Here is an 18,022-nt window from a genome sequence, read left to right as displayed (position 1 = left end):
TCTCGGCTCGCCCGGTGATATACCACGACCACACAGAAGACAGACGTGAAGTGGAAGCTATTCCGCGTTTCGTCTGATGTTGGTGTGTCCCGGAGGCCTTATATAGTCCTCTTTCCCTTCCCACCCTCTTTCTTATAAGGAAAGGATGGGAAGTGGAAGTGGACTTTCCGGATGCGAGGATGCATGGAAAGGGAAAACATTTTCTTTCTGTGCATCCTCTCCTCCGTCGATGAAAGGTAGGCATCGCATATGCAATTGCGTATGTCTATGGGCAACGGTCACTTCGCTATTTCAGCGATTTCAGGTAGCCGCTGGCTCGTTTGTCACCTTGTGATATAAAAAAAAACGTAATTTATAAGCTTGTAAAATTTCCTTTTTTTAATGCCTAGCTGTCGTTCGCGACTTCGTCTGCGATGTATTAAAAAAAATAGTTAGTAGCCTATCTATTATTCCAGACTATGTTCTACGTCTGTGCGAAATTTCATTAAGATCTGTTGAACTTTTCTGGAGATACCTTCTAAGAAATATCCATTTATCATTTAATCCAAACTTTCGCATTTTATAATATTAATAAGATAAACTGAGAATTATTTATTCGAGTACAAAGGTTTTTGCAGTTAAATAAAATATGAAACAGAGAAATAACAGACTTCAGGGGATTTCCATTTGGCATTCGCTTCGTTGTTTCTTTCATATTCATGTGAAGTCACGGTCCACGGTTACTGGTACTCTTGTTTATTTTTAGAACGAAGATCCCTTAGTTGTTGTTACTGCGCAAAAATAAAATAAATAAATTTAATACGACTAATATTTGCTTTTATTTAGCCATTTATGCTTTTGTTTTCAACTAAATTATCATTTATTAATAAAACAAAAGACTAACTTTAGTTAAAATGTATTTATGCTCAAGGATTTATTTAACTTGAAGGCTGAGTATTTCAAAGAATTTTTTTTTTTGCTGCGGGACGAATAAAATCGTTGTGGAAATATCTAGCACAGCAAGGCACGAACAGAACTCAGTTATCCATGTTCGATTTTGTTTCGTCTGTATCTGACGGTATTTGGTCAGTGCGAACCAAAATCCATACCAGTTTTATATAAATCTTTTCTTAACTTCGGATTCTTTTCGTTTACGGGGTTCAGGTATAAAATAATCAGCAAACCAGTCCTTGGTTTTGTGTTTTAATTGGTCGATTAGTTAGAAAAGTCCTGAGGCTAAAGGTCCTTTAAAATATTCACATGTTGACCATTCGAATTTATTTATGCTTCGTTCGTAAATTGATATTACCTCGTCTCGATTGGCTTAAATTTTCCTTACTGCGTTGCGTGCAATGAGACTGTTGATTGTTACTAAAATAGCTTTAACATCGACTGAATGCCACTCTGCGGTATTCGCAGTTTGTTCGTGTTCACAATACTTGCTTTTCTCTTACGGATAAGCTTCTAAATGGCTAGAATATTTTATGTGATAAAACAGAATCAAGTTTATGAATCGTTTTTAACCTATTTTCGGATAAGGTTTAGTTAAAAATATTACTCTTAAGGTCCGAAGAGATGACAGAAATTGTGACATTGATGTCTTTACTGTTTATAATTGTACGAATGGATTAAGAGAAACTCTTGTTTATACAGACATTTCGATGTCTACCAATATGCTTCTTATTCTCAATATTATGCTATAAACCAAGATCATGTGGAATAATCAATATAAATTATAATTTTATTAATTAATTTTTAATTATTAGTTATTTTATATCAAGTTTAAAAATAAAGTTATTATGTTTTTTCTGTGTGATGTAAAATTTCGTATATTTGTTACTAAAATTGTTCAACAGGCTTATACGAAGACAAAGTGTCCTTTATGTTTCCGATGTGGTACGCAGTGTCAACATACGAGACGAGAATTTATATTCCAATGTCTTGTTTACAGCATACGTAGAACATATATTTAGTCTTCTAAGGATTTGTGGTAGCGTAAAATGTGAGGACAATATACACGGTTCGGTCCCTAACAAAAAGTAATTGCAAATTTGTCTGTTAACAAGTTTGATATTTTGATTTTTCAAAGTATTGCAGATTAAAATTATAAAATTTCATATTGTAACTACAAAAGCTATTAGTATTTGGGAGTTCAAGTTAACAGAGTGTTCCGTTAATATCGTTAGTTAACCACTGAATCACCAGTTAACTTTAATTGTCTGCTCTCCGCTACGTAAAGCCATTCAGCTCCAATTTAATCGTTAAAATGACGTTGCGAAATTCACTTCATCGCTTTATGCACTTTAATACACTGTCAACAATGCTAATTAATGAACGATGTTATAAATAAACTTATTATGTATTGATTATATTGACTTTCTCTTAAATGGCGTGCATTTCATGTAACACAGCCCGCTCCCGCTAGATTCGTGAGCGTTGTTGTATTGTGCTATACTTTTGTTCCAATCGCCCCACTCCGCCTATGCGCGCCGCTAATGCGAAAGACTATTTGATAATAAAACTAACGTGTATTTGTACCTGAAAATTTTAAGACAAGATTTGACTAAACTAAATCAATTTAACTTTATAAAGGAATCTTAATAAATATACTTAAGTTGGAACATTCAGCTGTAGATCTGAGCATATACTAAAGTATTGAAACGTTAGAAATGCAATTTATTTCTCGTTCGTTCGTTCCTTTGTCGAGTCTTAATGACATTGCTTATTTTATTACTGAAGGCTAAGCGGGGAAAGTCAACCGCTTTGTTATCCGTCAGAAATAAGACTGGTGGAGCTTTAAGCACAATATTGAGTTACGTCTATTTTTCAATGTTCTGTCTCGAAATTCTGTAACTTTTCTTTCGGCATTAATTACTTTTTTTTTATTGACTTTATAAAATTTTAACATCTAATGATAAAGAGGTATTTAACCAGATGATTTTTTTAACTGATGACATTTTCTTTATCCAAAACAATTTCATATTGGTTTACGCATTTCATTCAAAAGCAGACGTCCGATTATAAAACTAAATATTACCGTGTTATATGAAGATAAAAATCTAAAATTACCCTAGAAGTCAAAAAATGTATTTATAAAACTCCATCAACGATATTAGTCAAAGCTGGTAGCTATTCGATTTTATATTATGTTTCACTGGGTAAACAGCAGTTGGTGCGGATAAGCGTTCGCTTATCGTTGGCTGCCATGAATGGCCATACTGAAAATACATTTTAATATATTAACAATATTTTTTATGTAAAGCCTTCTATAGGCTTAATATCTGGTAGAGTAATTCCACGAATTTGTTGTTGCAAAAGTTTGCAGTATCTACTCTACTGTTTTATGAATTGCACTTAATTACCTTTAAATAGAACTTTCCAAGAATAATCTTGATGTTTGTAGAAGGTATCTCCAGAACTACTGAACGGATCTCGATGTAATTTGGCGTATATATAGAACATAGTCTGGAAGAACACATAGGCTATTAATTATGTTTTTGTAATTCCGCGCGGACACAGTCGCAGGCGACAGCTATTTTTGTATAACGTTTCGATAACTGTACGTTTAAGATGTAAATATACAAGCTGCCGGTATGTGTATCGTGACGTCAAGAATCAGGTCGCTTTTTGTACCAAAATCGTTTTAGGGTCAATGGCTTGATTCTAACTCTACTGAATGAAAGCTTGCTATGAGAGGGTACTGGCCTATATTCGTTGCTAACATTAAAATAGACTTTCTATATTGGAAAAGCTATCATACAGTTTTAAACTATGTTAAAAAGTTCCTCTATCCTTTTTAAAACATTCTGCATTTATAAAACCACTATGATATTGCCGGGTTGAGACTATTTATGAAAATGTATGGAAATGACACAAAGGTAATATCGCTCTGAAAGTGTTACCGTAGGTTTCTAGTGCCGTAACATACACAACATACTAATATCTCCGTTTCAAAGAGTATGGTGGAGTGGAAACCCATATTTATGGTTGTGTTTTACCTTTTCAAATAGGATATAATCTTCTGTATCCAGTCTTTGATTATAACTATTTTATCGATTTTATACATTCATTGGATTATGTTATACGAGATATTAAATTATCGTGTCACAATGTTAGTTACCAAATTCCTACGAAACAGCTTGCCCGATTTTTATGATATTTTATGTGCATATTGAGTAGGTCTGGGAATCAACTACTATTTTTTTTAATCCCCCGCAGACGGAATCGCGGCCGAAAGCTAGTTAATCTTACTAATATTATAAATGCATATGTTTAGATGAAGAGCGTCGGTGGCTCAGAAGTCAAGCACTTGACTTGCTATCTGCAGGTCCTGGGTTCGAATCCCGCCATGTAACAATGTGTTTTTCGATTTCCGATTAACAAATGTACATTTATCCGACGTTCTTACGGCGAAGGAAAACATCGTGATGCAACCTGCACATATCTGAGAAGAAATTCAAAGATAGATAAAGGTAGAAGAAGTCAACCAATCCGCACTTGGCCAGCGTGGTTGACTATGGCCTAATCACCCTTAACTTAGGGTAGGCTCCGAGCCCTTCGGTGGGGACGTATAGGGAGCTGATGATGATGATGTTTAGAAGGATGGATGTTTGTTGGAAGGTGTCTCCAGATCCGCCAAACGGATCTCGATGAAATTTGGCATACACATAGAACATAGTCTGGAAGAACACATTGGCTACTAATTATGTTTTTCTTTTAATCCGCGCAGACAGAGTCGTGGGCGACAGTTAGTTTATAAATAAAATTTGATCCTTGGAAAAAGCGATGTAAAATAACAAAGAAATAGCTTATAGTAATTGTGCTTTTCGCGTTGTAAAGGATTATTGTAGCTTGTTAGTTTGTTAAATGATTCGTGCGGTCGCGGAAATATTCCTTTGATGCTTATACTGTCCGTTTGAGAGTTAATGGTGTGTACTTTGATTGGTTTCAAATAAAGCAAAAGGCGAATTGGTGCTGTAGCTATTGATTTCACTTTGAGACTTGTGATACTTTTATTGCTTACTATGATTTTTAATAAAATACTAACCGACGACCGTAACTCCGTCCGCGCGCAATTAAAAAAACTTATATAGTGGCCTATGTGTTCTTCCAGAGGAAGTTCTACATCTGTACGAAATGTCACCGTTCTAAAGATACCTTTAAACAAACATCCATTCATCCATCTTTTCATCCAAACATTCGATTTAATAATATTATAGTAAGATTGACTTCGGAAATTGTAATGTAAATGTAGGAGCAATATAATATTTTAAATTATTAATTTTTTTTGACGTTTTTGATTACCTTATCTTAGTTTAACTTTTGTATTTCTTATTACTAAAGGAGTTTATTTGAATGAAACGACAATAAAACGTCGACTTTTTTCGTATGTTATATGTTTAGTGTTGGGAAAAGAGGTCAAGAGATGATGTATGCTGCAGTGGGCTGGATAGCAGCAATTTAAAAAATATGCAGAAATACTACCCATAAAGTCTATATGACTGAGATGTTTTCTTCGCATTGACAAAATAATTTTAGGACATTTCTAAAATACTAACGATCCCGAATGATGTTTTCATTCCGATTGAACATGTATGGTCTTCGTTGTTTAATTGCTACATCATGTATTTTAAATTTGTATGTATGTTTGTGAAACGGAGTTTGAAACACCATGTATAGCTGTACGACTATTCATTTCGAAATACAAGTATTGAAACATATTGTAATCTCTTTCATTCTATTTGAAAAAATAGAGTAAGAATTATGTTTCTCAGTTGTGAATTAATGATATTCTATCAGGTTTTTCTCTATTTATTAATGATAAATAATTATTAACAGTTTAAAAAAGCTGTAAACTGTTTGGTGTAAAAGAAAATGTAAAAATGTTTTACGTTAAATCTCAAACTGGGATAGCAAACTTTAAACGAATTAAAGTCATTCACTGTCAAGTTACAGATTTAATTTAACTTAACGAATGAAACTACTGAGTATAAAGGAAATAACGTTAGATTTTTCTACGGCTTAACTGTACTTACTATTTTAATCTGTACATAAAAATTATTGTTTTAAAGTTTGTCCGTACGCGTAAATCACTAGATATATTTTCATGAAACGACAATACGATTCTTAAGAAGTCACAGAACATTTTTATTATAGGAGTTTTTCTTGCATTATGTCATAGTGTCATAGATTTCAATAATCAGAGATTTGATTTAATTTTTACTGACATTGCAATGCATGTAGTATTGGGTGTTTCAACCTACCGATCGATCGGCCCAACTGGAAATACCCATCAGGTTAAACTAGAAAATATATGCAAATTTAACAATTTGGTTAACTTGATAGCAATTTTGCTGCGACATCATCATTTAAAATTTATGTCTAGAAAGGTCAAAAAGCTTAGCCATTAAAATGTTTTTTTAGCATTATATGATTCTTTTGTTTGCATTATGGTCGCCTAGTGACCAACATGGCTGTACATTTGACGTAGTTTTCTATGTGCAGTAAATTCTAGCCGTTGTTGGCACATTCCCAAAATCCAGTCTGGCCTCGTACGAATGTCGGTACAATGACCTTATGTGCTATTGATTCATTTATTTTATATCCTTAATAATTGTATCATAACTATCCGGTGCCAACGACACTTTGTTGAATAATTACTTTGAGTAACGTATTTCTATACGAGCTTTTGTCTATCAACTAGTATCTTAATCAAATAAAAAAGTAATAATAGAATTATTAATTATAAAATGATTGTAAGATAATGCCTAGTAGATTATAAACTGACAAAATTCGATTCATGAAAGCTCTATCATTAAAATTACAGGTTCAAAGGTACATAGTTCTGCTCGACTGAAATTCAAATACAAACGTTCATATTTGCATATTTACATTTCATATTCACTGTGGATCAGAAACAGTTCTCTTAGTTCCGTTATAACGAACTTCGTTAACCTAAACCATTTCTAGATTAATCAATTTTATTTCTATAGTTATTGTATTGCTAAGTTTATTGACCAGTGGCACTTTGACGACGGTATTAGGGAATCAGTGGATAGTCGAAAAGTCTTGTCTTTCCTTAATAAACTGCAACAATGGGACAACGTCGCGACGGGTTGGCGCCTCGCGCGAGCATGTCAAGTGTCAAATGTGACCCCATAATATGAGTTGCGGTATTATGAAAATAATTCTAATTAATTATTCATTAAATGTGTCGAGATTGCTCCTACACGTAATTCTATGCATGCATTCTAACATATGCCTTTGTGATTGACGTTATTGTCGAGTTTTATCTTTTAAGTTTTTAGTTTGAAATATTATTACCATATACTAGTGCTCGCCCGCTACCTCGTCTTCGCAGAAAAAGTATCGTCACTCGTTCTCGTCAAGTGCTTTCGTCAAAATCGGCCCAGCATATCGGACTTGCGGACAAACATACCTACACATAGATAGACAGACAACATTTTCAAATGTATATTTCTTTATCAGCTACTTAAATACATAGTGTGTACATAATATGGTTTTTCTTTTATATTTTATACAAATTTTATTAATATGTATAGTTTAAAATAATAAATTTTAATAGATATGCATCATTTTTTAAGATATTTTTATGCAATTTTTGTTATATTAAGCAGCACCAACTTTATACAACCACGTGTTTGACATTTTACAAAAAGCAAACTTGATACAAGTTGATTTACAACAAAATATTAAAAGAATGAACATTATAAAAGGGCAAATAATCTTTTATTCATAGCACTATATATCTTTAACGTCAAATACAAAAAAAAATCATCGAAGAAAAAAATGTTGAATTTAATTTTTCTCCGCAGTTCCGCTTTGGTGCTTGATTTTTTTTATTCGCAGCAATAAATATTGGATTGTAATAATGTTATAATTTGGACTGGTAAGGTTCGAAGTCGGAACGGCGCGGCGTGTTCCGTACCGCAGTGTTATGTAAGAGAACACCGCTCGATAGAGACTAGCTGGGACGCACAAACTTGTTACCCATGACGCTTTTTGTACGAGGATTAAAGGAAATCGCATACCATAACATTGTTTAGTCAACTTCTTTAAACTGTAACTTTATATATTTATAATAAACACGTAAAATAAATCCTGACGTACTAGGATCACATATAAATACATGATATGTCATTTATTTCTAATAATTTGTTATTTAAGTTTCAATTTTTTTTTAAGTTACTAATTAAGTATGGATTTCTGTTGTTCGAAAATAAATAATTTTTCAATTTTTAAAATATTCTAACAAGTTTTTAATAGTCACTTTGAGAATTCAAAAGAAATTAACTGCCGTCAAGATGGAGTTAATTCATGAGTTAAGTGGTTTTGCTTTATGTATAGCGGCAAATAAACTAAGATACTCTATTCTTGACCAAATAACAACTTTATGTTTTCAAGTACAAGTTGTATAAATAAAAGAAACTATTTTTTAAACCAATCTGAATGTAATGATCGGGCAATTTGTGTCGGGTAGTATGAGTCTAGTTAAGTAGAAAACTTTTTAAATTCCGATTGAAAATATTTAATTATCTTTGTTATTATAACAGACGTATAGATAAGTAATAATATAAGGTAACAAATATACTAAGTGGTTAACCACGACATGCCGCAGGTACAATTGCGTTTGTTTGGAATAGATTTGTTTGTTGCCGCAGTGTTACGTAACATTTAATACGAATGCCCTGATTCAGGCCCTTACAATTAGCTCTTTCTTTTACGTTTGACTTTTTGCAACTTATTTTAATTGAACTTAACCGTTTGACTCGCCGACGAAGTTATGCAAACAAGACGACATTTTGAAAAAACTAATGAAGTTTTACGCTGTTATTTTTAATTTTAAAACTCTCAATAGAAATTGCTCATTTTTATAAGCAAGTTAGTTTTTGTTATAAATATTTTCAGCTCTTACCGATGGCATTTAAGCTCACTACAACTTCTCTCTTGTTCTCTCAGTTAGTTATAATAACATAGAAGTTTTTATTTGATCTTATTTTATGTCGATCCTCCTTGTTTTAGTTACCTCTACCCAACTATGGATGAGTTGGCGAACCAGATTAACTACGTGCTTGGCCATTTCGGCATCAAGACTTTCATCGGCTTCGGCGTCGGCGCAGGCGCGAACATTCTCGCTAGATTCGCCCTCGTTCACCCGCAGAAGGTAAACATTTACTTTTCGCTTAACCCAACAAATTCAGCCGTTGAGTTTGTTCAAGGAGTTAATGGAAACCGAAGCCGGGTTGAAATAAAGCTAATATCGCGGGTATTAATTTTCATGATATTTCTCAACATCAAACTTAATATACATTTTCGAGAGATAATTTAACAACGGTCTTTACATAAACCCCTTGTTAGCTTACAAAAGTAACATCATGTTTTGCTTTATATTGTGCTATAATAATGCAAAATAAAACTAAGATTTAAAAGGCAGGAAACTGGCTTTAGTCGCGATCATCTATCACTGACAGAACTAAAAATTGTATATTAACCAACCGATGTTATTGTAGGTGGATGCCTTGACCCTGATCAACTGCACTTCAAGCCAGGCCGGGTGGATCGAGTGGGCTTACCAAAAGATGAACTCCCGCTCGCTGCGCGCCCGCGGAATGACCCAGGGTGTCCTTGATTACCTCATGTGGCATCACTTCGGCAGGGTGAGTGACATTTTATCAGCTTAAGAACATCCCCTATTTGAATCACTCCTGAATCGTCACTGGTCTATCTTTTGCTAACCTGGTGTATCGGTATACAGAGAAATATGTAACTTAATACATTTTATTAAACAAAAATTTTCAACCAATTCGAATTCGATCGCAGTAAAGCAGTGTACCTTTTAATAGTAAAAACTCCAAACCATCTATCGGATTGATACCGTTTCATACGAGCGGAGGTTTGGCAAATTTTCCCCGTGTTCCGGACACTTGCCCCTTTGGCGCACGTTCAAAATGTCTGGGCCACTGCATTGTATAATGTTTTCGCTTTGTGAACATCCAAGTAATCAATACTACATTGGACTGAATATCTTCAATGCTGTGTACAATTATTTTATTATTATAAAATTACTTATAAATTGTAAGATAAATAGGTTAGCTGAAAGTTTTTTTTTAATCTTCTACCAAGCTTTGAAAAAGATTTGAATATAAGTTCTAAAATCCATATAGGGTTCGCGTTTAATTAGCGCGAACGCAAACATTGTCAGCTTTTGCATAGTAAAGGCGAATTGTGCACCGATGCGATGCAAACCGCGTTCGTCGTGTGTACGCTGCAGTTGCTACGTAACGCCTCTAACTGGTGCACCACACGGATGACGTCATTTGCATACCAGCCACACCACCTATGTTGTCACAAATGCGACCGCATCATGGAAATTCTTGCCAACTCGATTTACCAATTTTAAAACTGGCGATATTAAAATGTTTTATAATTTGTGCTTGCGAAATATTTATTCTACTTTTACCTATATTAGTTTATTATGTATTTAAATTGAAGCGTTTGTAACTCGTTATATAATCTTGTATCATAATTTGTCGTCTAGACGGCAAGTTAATATATTTCACTTTATTTTTGGCTTGGCAGCAGAAGTTTATAAGTTCAATTTATTGCGAATTTCGACATATGGCCTTGATGTTTTCTTATTTATTGTGTTAATTTTATATTCGGTGACTATGTTAACATTTTAAATTTATCTGACGTTTTCTTTATGCGTTTCATTCTTAGTAAACCATAGAGCGTTGACTTTTGAAGGAGCGTTTTTGTCATCAGTTTGCCGAGGAGCGCAACCAAGACCTGGTGCAGTTGTACCGCGGATACTTCACCCGCCATCTGAACCCAACCAACCTGTCCTTGCTGATGGACGCATATGTGCGCCGCACTGATCTGAACATCTCCCGCGAGGGTCACACCCTTCGTGCCCCGGTGCTGAACATCACTGGCGCTTTGTCTCCCCATGTGGATGACACCGTCACTTTCAATGGACGCCTGCAGCCCACCAACTCTACTTGGATGAAGGTTAGTGGTATCACCATACCTTAAAACCTCTTTTCCACTAAGCGTCTAGCAATGGTACCTGTCCGCAACTGCTATTACAGCAGTCTCATAGGTTTTTTTTTATTTATAATTACAGATTTGTGTACATTTAAGTATGTCGGTCTGTGTGTATGTCCGTATTATGACTTGTCACAATATTTATTCGTAGTATCTCTACTGCAAGTAATATTTAAAGTAACACACCAGTAAGTTATGAATGAAAAAGGTAAATTTATCTTCCACTCGTGTCTTGACTCCGTCAAAGAATATTTACGTTTCAATTTCCACGCTGTTTACACTATGAAGTTCTTTTAAAGACTCTGAAAAGTAAGTTTAAATAAACAGAAATAGACGCTTCGTCGTTTTATGAAAACTAAGAGATGCTACTTTCAAACGTTTTCTGTTCCTTTACATTCTACGAGTATTACATTTAATTATCTTGATGCCAGAAATTAATTATTTCAAATTGTTTAAAGTACTAGCTGTCGGCTGCAACTCCGCACGGATTGAAAAAAAACTTAATTAGTAGCCTATTTGTTCTTCCAGACTATGTTATACATCTATGCCGAATTTTAAAGATACATTTTAACAAACATCCATCCATCCAAACATTCGCATTTATAATATTATTAAAATTAACAAAATGTTGTAATTATTACTTTAGTGATATTTCTAAATAATTTAAAATAAATAATAACTAAAAGTATTAAGTAATTATTTTATTTATTTCAATCATATAAATAAATTGGATGGATTAAATAAAATATTTTACCAATATGAATTTACTATACGATCGGATTGGATTGGATTCAACGAATCGACTTACGTGAGGACAAACCAGTCAGCGTGATAGTTCGACATTTCTGACTGATCGACGTTAACCCATTTAGTTCAGTCATGCACAATTACCAATTTCAGTATATCGAGTATAGATTTCAATATATATTCTAGCAATGATACAATAGTAAATTCATTTTCTGATATAATTCTCTAATTATTTATACTCTATGTTTATTAAAATTGTAGCGTCTTCAATTTTTTTTTTAAATATTAGCAGATTTTTTGTAAATTTACTAATATTTCTTTTACCATTCCAACTAAGCTCTATGCTTGTGCTAGGATATGGTTTACGACAATAGTCGAATGGCGGGGATTCGAACCCCCGACCTCGTGATCGGAAATCCGTATCCTTAACCATTACGCTATTGACGCTTTTAATAAATAATAAATAATTAAAATTGAGAATTTTTTTTGGTACATTTTAAATTCTGACAATATTTAATTTTAATTATTTATCTTATTAATATTATAAATGTTTGGATGGATGTTTGAAGGAATCTCCAGAACGGCGGCGTGATTCTCGTTGAAATTTGGCATAGATATAGAACATAATCTGGAAGAATACATAAGCGTTTTTTTTATAATGTCGCGCGGGTGGAGTCCTGGGCAACAGCTAGTACTCTATGAATATTAATAAAATTGAGTGCCTCTAATTGTATCCGTGTTGCGGATAATGAATAAACTAATATTTTAAATTTTTGTCTGGTCGTCTATCTATAGCTATACGATGTATGTGTTGGTACGCTAGGCTGCGTTTGTTACGGTTAATCTCCGGAACGGCTAAAACGATTTTGTCGGAACTTTGACGAGAAGGTAGATGATACCCAAGGGCATGTTATATTCTACTTTTTTTTAATTCTTCGCTGATGAAATGGCGGGTATCCGCTAGTGAAATTATTCCCCTGCTTAATAACTGTCAAATCAAATGCCGGGTAATAGATTTAAACGTAGATTTCCACTGACATTTGTAACGGAAAGTACGATCATTGCAAATGTCACTGCAGTTGAATTCTATAGACATATTAATATTCTCCTTGGAATATTAGCACCAATATCGTATTCTTGCCTTTGAATATCAAAGTAGGATTCAATAATTAAATTTATTCCAGATCTCTGACTCTGGTATGGTGCTTGAGGAGCAACCTGCCAAAATATCCGAAGCTTTCCGCCTCTTCTTGCAAGGCGAAGGGTACGGTAAGTAAAGAAGCGTTAATCTCAATAAAGATCCAAACTTTCTAAAGAAAAACATATTTATTTCGAAAACATTTTTATGTTTAAAATTATTTTTTCAAAAACATCGGAATTAACTAACTTTAGTGTAAATATGAGATTTATTTATAATTTTTAGATCTTGATTAAAAATATAGTATACGAAGTCACTTGCATGACTGTTTCCTATTAAACTAATAATATTTATAACTATGGAGGTTTAATATAATATTGAATATTGCATGCTATTTTGTTAATCATGGTATTTATCATCAAATAGCCATGATTATTGTAAAAAATTATAGGCACTTTAAAAATGGATTCACAAATGCATTTTAATGTAAAATATGCATGCATGAACTCGCTCTAATAACACTAGTATTAGGTACATTTAATATTAATGAAGCTTATAATGTATTCATTAATACCCAGACTTAAGATATTTCGTCTTAAGGTACGTTTCCATTGGCACGCACGCACGGATTAAACGTATTCGCTTTATCTTTCGATGCGGGCGGCGCGGATGGACGCAGTGCTAAGTTAATTAAAACAAATCGATCTAAAATCCATTGCGTGGACTAATGGACGCGTGCCTTTACGCGAATTTATAATCACACGTTTTCAAATCCCGATTTTTTGACGGTACTATTCCTAAGAAATACAGTCTACAACTTTCTTGGAAACAAAATTTCTCGGAAGAAAAATCTGTTTTTCCCTCAACTAAAATTTTCATAAAGTTTTATAAAAATTGGTGTCGTAAGTTTGGGTGTTATTATTATTAACAATATTGTATTTAAAAGTTATAAAAATATGTATTATACTTAAGCGTGCATTGGTATTTTAATGCTTATTATTTAAGTATATGAGTTTTGGTATATAAGATTGTTGGTTAAATATATAAATGCATAATTTCTACTATGGTCACCATGTACAGTGACATGATAAATGAAGCCATATAAAGTACGCTGTAAGTACATACTTAGAGCAGAGCAAGGGCACCGTAGATAAAGAAAAATACTATAAAATTATTCTCTGTAGTATTATATTTTTTAATGCAATGAAAAAAAAAATACTTTTCAGACGGTTATATGATAGACCAATTTTAATAGTAATATTTATAAAAAAAAACTAATTAAAAAGTTTAATAATTTAATTTTTTAATATCTTACTCGTATTTTAAGATTATGAAATAAATAAAATAATTCCACTTTGAATACTATTCGATCAAATTTATTAATTGTTAAGATGTTTTGTTTTAGTCGTGGTATCGTAGTTACAACTAAATTAACACTTTAGCTGCCAGAAAGATTTTTCGAAAAACGAAAAAAGATTTTTTTTTTAATTTTGTCAAATGCTTGTTAAAAATGGCATGCTGTTATAGCTTTAAAGCTTTTTTGTGAAAAATGAATCTTTGTTATATTAAATTTAATATAAGAAAGAAAAAAATATTATTCTACGATTTTTAGACGATTATAATTGAAACGGCATCGCTTTGAAGACGACATTCATCTTTTGTTTTCTCTTTACGCTTATTATCCTGTTGATTTATGCGTCTTTCTAAGGGTATGTATGCATAAAGCATTTTAAGTTTATAACAAATATTATTTCATCATCATCAGCTCACTATACGTCCGCACCGAGGGGCTCGGAGCCTACCCTAAGTTAAGGGTGATTAGGCCATAGTCAACCACAGGGCAAGTGCGGGTTGGTTGACTTCACACACATCTTTGAATTTTTCTCAGATATGTGCAGGTTGCATCACGATGTTTTCCTTCACCGTAAGAACGTCGGATAAATTTACATATGTAAATCGGAAATCGAAAAACACATTGGGATTCGAACCCAGGACCTGCAGATAGCAAGTCAAATGCTTAACTCCTGAAGCACTCAAATATTATTTAGTGTTGGTAAAAATACAACCCTGGACTTCTACACCCGAAACATTTACACAAAAACATTTTTTATCTCTTTCATTTTCTTTGAAGAAAACTGACAATAATATATTTTTGTAAAATATTCCCGCAGTGGAAACCCACGGCGATTATACAAATTAATACTATGTCAAGCATGGGCATCGTCAAGTGGAGATTAGAAAGATACTGCAGTCCCTTAGGCAAGGATAGATGACTTAAAAACAATTTCAGTTTGTTTAATAAATTGTTTAGTAAAAACATATGTCAATAAGCATTCTCTTTCTTGTGATAAAATCATTTCTACTATTAGCCCTCCACCATAATCATCGGCTAGCCCTTCCCTCCCTGATGATTGGCTGATGACACTCTTTTTGTAGTTAATGATTACTCATCCCTTTTATTGTTTATTTTGCATGACAAAATTAATGACTAACCGAATGTTTTATTCTTAATTTAATGTTTATTAAAATTGAACAAAAATAACTTCAATTTTTAATTTAATGTTTATTAAAATGGAGTTATGTTTTTCTTAAATCTTTTTCATTTCTCCAGTTATATTTGTATTTTTTGGCAGATTATTCTTTTTTTTTAATTGTTTTTTTTTCTCCCAAACCCATAGCCGCGTTGGCACTGCACAAATTAAGTCGCGTAAGATCATGTAGTAGTCTCCAGAGCTCGTCAATATCCAAGTAGAAAGTTTTTTGCTATGAAGCTTGAGTAGTCTGAGTAAGTTGGATTTTTATTATTTTTTTCAATAAAATACCAAAAATTTGCAAAAACCAACCAGAATGTCTCGGAGGTTGACGTTTAATATAAGTATTTCTAAAGCAAAATGTCTGGTTTACATTATGCCAGTACAGTGGGACAGTGTCGTTCGAAACAGCACTGGCATAGTAAAAACACCAACTGGCACCTGTGACCCCATACAGTTCACGCCAGGCTAGCCCTATTTTCCTATGTTGGTACAATGTAAACGTGGCATTAGGTTTTTAATTAATTTTATCAAAAATCTCGTAAAATAAAATTCATATAATAATGTTGGTTTTCGTAATTTTCGTATTTATAGCAAGCTTTTATCAGTATACCGCATCAAGATATTTTTAATAGTGGTGTACATTTATAAACAATTACTTTAAATGATAGTTACATTACACTTTCCTCATATATTTTTGAATAGATCAGGATGTTAATTCCAAACATTAATTTGATCATGTCACTAGTACCTAAAATATTATTAAATTCCTATTAGTTAATACTCTCCCTATATTTATATCATTAAAAGTAGTTAAAACAATTTTCGGATCGATCTCAAGGATCGATTATTACGTCAGTTATCAGATTATTTGGCCAGATAGTAAGTACCCGCATGCAATAATTGGTGTGACGATGCGGTTGGATGTTGCAGTGGCGCCACTGTCACCCACGAAGATCATAGCGTTCCGCCGACTGTCCGCGGACGCGGGCCGGCGCCGCTGCCGCCACTCGCCCGTCATCCGCATCACCGAGAATCCCATCTCGGAGGCAGTGGTCTGCTAAATGCCATCACCAACTAAACCCCCCTCCACACGCGCCCCTCACCCCCTTCGACCGTCGCGCCCCGATGTGCTATCGTGGAAATTTATCTCTCGATGTCTATCATATATACCGCTAAATTAAAATCGCGCCATTCGCGCTGTCAAAACCTCTTAGGCTTTTCGCATATAAATTTCCACGTACGCTCATCAATTGAATGGTATTTGAAATCGAAATGTTTTATTTTAATCGCATTCGATTTCAGATGTGTACATATCGAGGCAAACTTGCCTTTTAGAATGAATGTGTTATCATCAATGTTGTAAGGGTAGACGCGCGACGGACGACCCCCAGCTTCACTTCGTAAGAGGGATTCCCTATATTTATGTAATATCAATATAAAATTAAGAAAAAATTTATTAGATACACACCAAACTATCTTACATGTATAACACTATATGCATTTATTATCCAGTATTCTTATAGGTTTACATGTTTTATTTATACATAAAACGAAAGTATAAATGTGTACGGAATATTTCAGAGGCTCTTATTTATTTGATTTTATAATTATTAAATAAAGTTTAACTATGTAGTGACTGCTTTAACTATTGGCGTATACTTAGATGTTGACGCAAACATTAGGATATGCCGTCGTAGGTACATTTTTCGGAGTTTTTCATACGATTATATTTAGCACGAACTTATATAGAATAGGAATTAAATGAGAATGTAACACGGAGAGTTGTATTATCTATGTCGCTGGGTGCTATGCTAAGACCAAGATTTTGAAATGAAATAACGAAAAAAAATGTTTTAAAAACTTTTGCAAATATTCTAATAATTTATTCAAGGAATCTTATGTATCGATGTGTTGTGAGTTATTTGTTTTAAAATGGTGAATTTTGTAAACGAACAAATCTTGCCGTATGCTTACTAATATTATTATTAAGTTATAAAAGTATTACTTTATGTTCCTGTTTATAAAACCCCGACATCAATGCATTAGTCTCATCGAACAAACGATAGAGGGCGTTATTTTTAAAATTTACTGTATAATTTTAATTAAAAATTAACAATATACTCAGTATTCTATCAAAGTTTTTTGATATATTTTTATAATTATTTAATTTTAAATGTAAACAGTACAGTTTTTTATATTAATTTAATCTTTTATCATAAGTTTGTACACGATGTATTTTCACGCTACTTATATGGATTGGACAGAATGCAGTTAAAAGATGGAATTTCGTTCGTAGCAAATAGCATTAGATTTGAGTAGTGTAATCGTTGATTTTAGACTATAAAGATATAAGTTAGACATATTTTCAACTATTCAAAGTAACAAAGACGTCAACAACTTTTCCGCGCATTATTCTAACGCTTCGTAGAAGTACAATTTCAAACTTTATGTAAACATTTTGTAGAATCTCAAAATCCATAGAAGCTAATTATAATTTGAAAATGTTGCGATTATTTGTGTGATTTATGAATCTATTAAATGGTGGTTTTCTAATAAA

At 33.1% G+C, this 18,022-nt stretch overlaps 1 protein-coding gene across 4 annotated transcripts in view; it reads left to right on the top strand.

Annotated features, from left to right (window-relative positions):
- Nucleotides 1–18,022, top strand: part of MESK2 (misexpression suppressor of KSR 2) — a 59,763-nt gene extending 41,741 nt beyond the window's left edge. For 3 of the 4 annotated variants that reach the window (XM_013324010.1, XM_013324008.1, XM_013324011.1), the window contains 5 exons: nt 9,022–9,163; nt 9,510–9,656; nt 10,765–11,010; nt 12,978–13,062; nt 16,396–18,022. In XM_013324010.1, the coding sequence (XP_013179464.1) occupies nt 9,022–9,163; nt 9,510–9,656; nt 10,765–11,010; nt 12,978–13,062; nt 16,396–16,526 (751 nt within the window). In that variant the 3' untranslated portion in view covers nt 16,527–18,022. Of the gene's footprint in view, nt 1–9,021; nt 9,164–9,509; nt 9,657–10,764; nt 11,011–12,977; nt 13,063–15,609; nt 15,717–16,395 lie in introns of all 4 variants that reach the window. The other variant, XM_013324009.1, reaches the window with a different exon arrangement.

This window comes from Papilio xuthus, unplaced genomic scaffold (assembly GCF_000836235.2).
Source record: "Papilio xuthus unplaced genomic scaffold, Pxut_1.1 DF825017.1, whole genome shotgun sequence".
NCBI lineage: Eukaryota > Metazoa > Arthropoda > Insecta > Lepidoptera > Papilionidae > Papilio > Papilio xuthus.
Note: the sequence above shows the minus strand (reverse complement) of the source record. Positions and strands in the feature narration are given on the sequence as shown.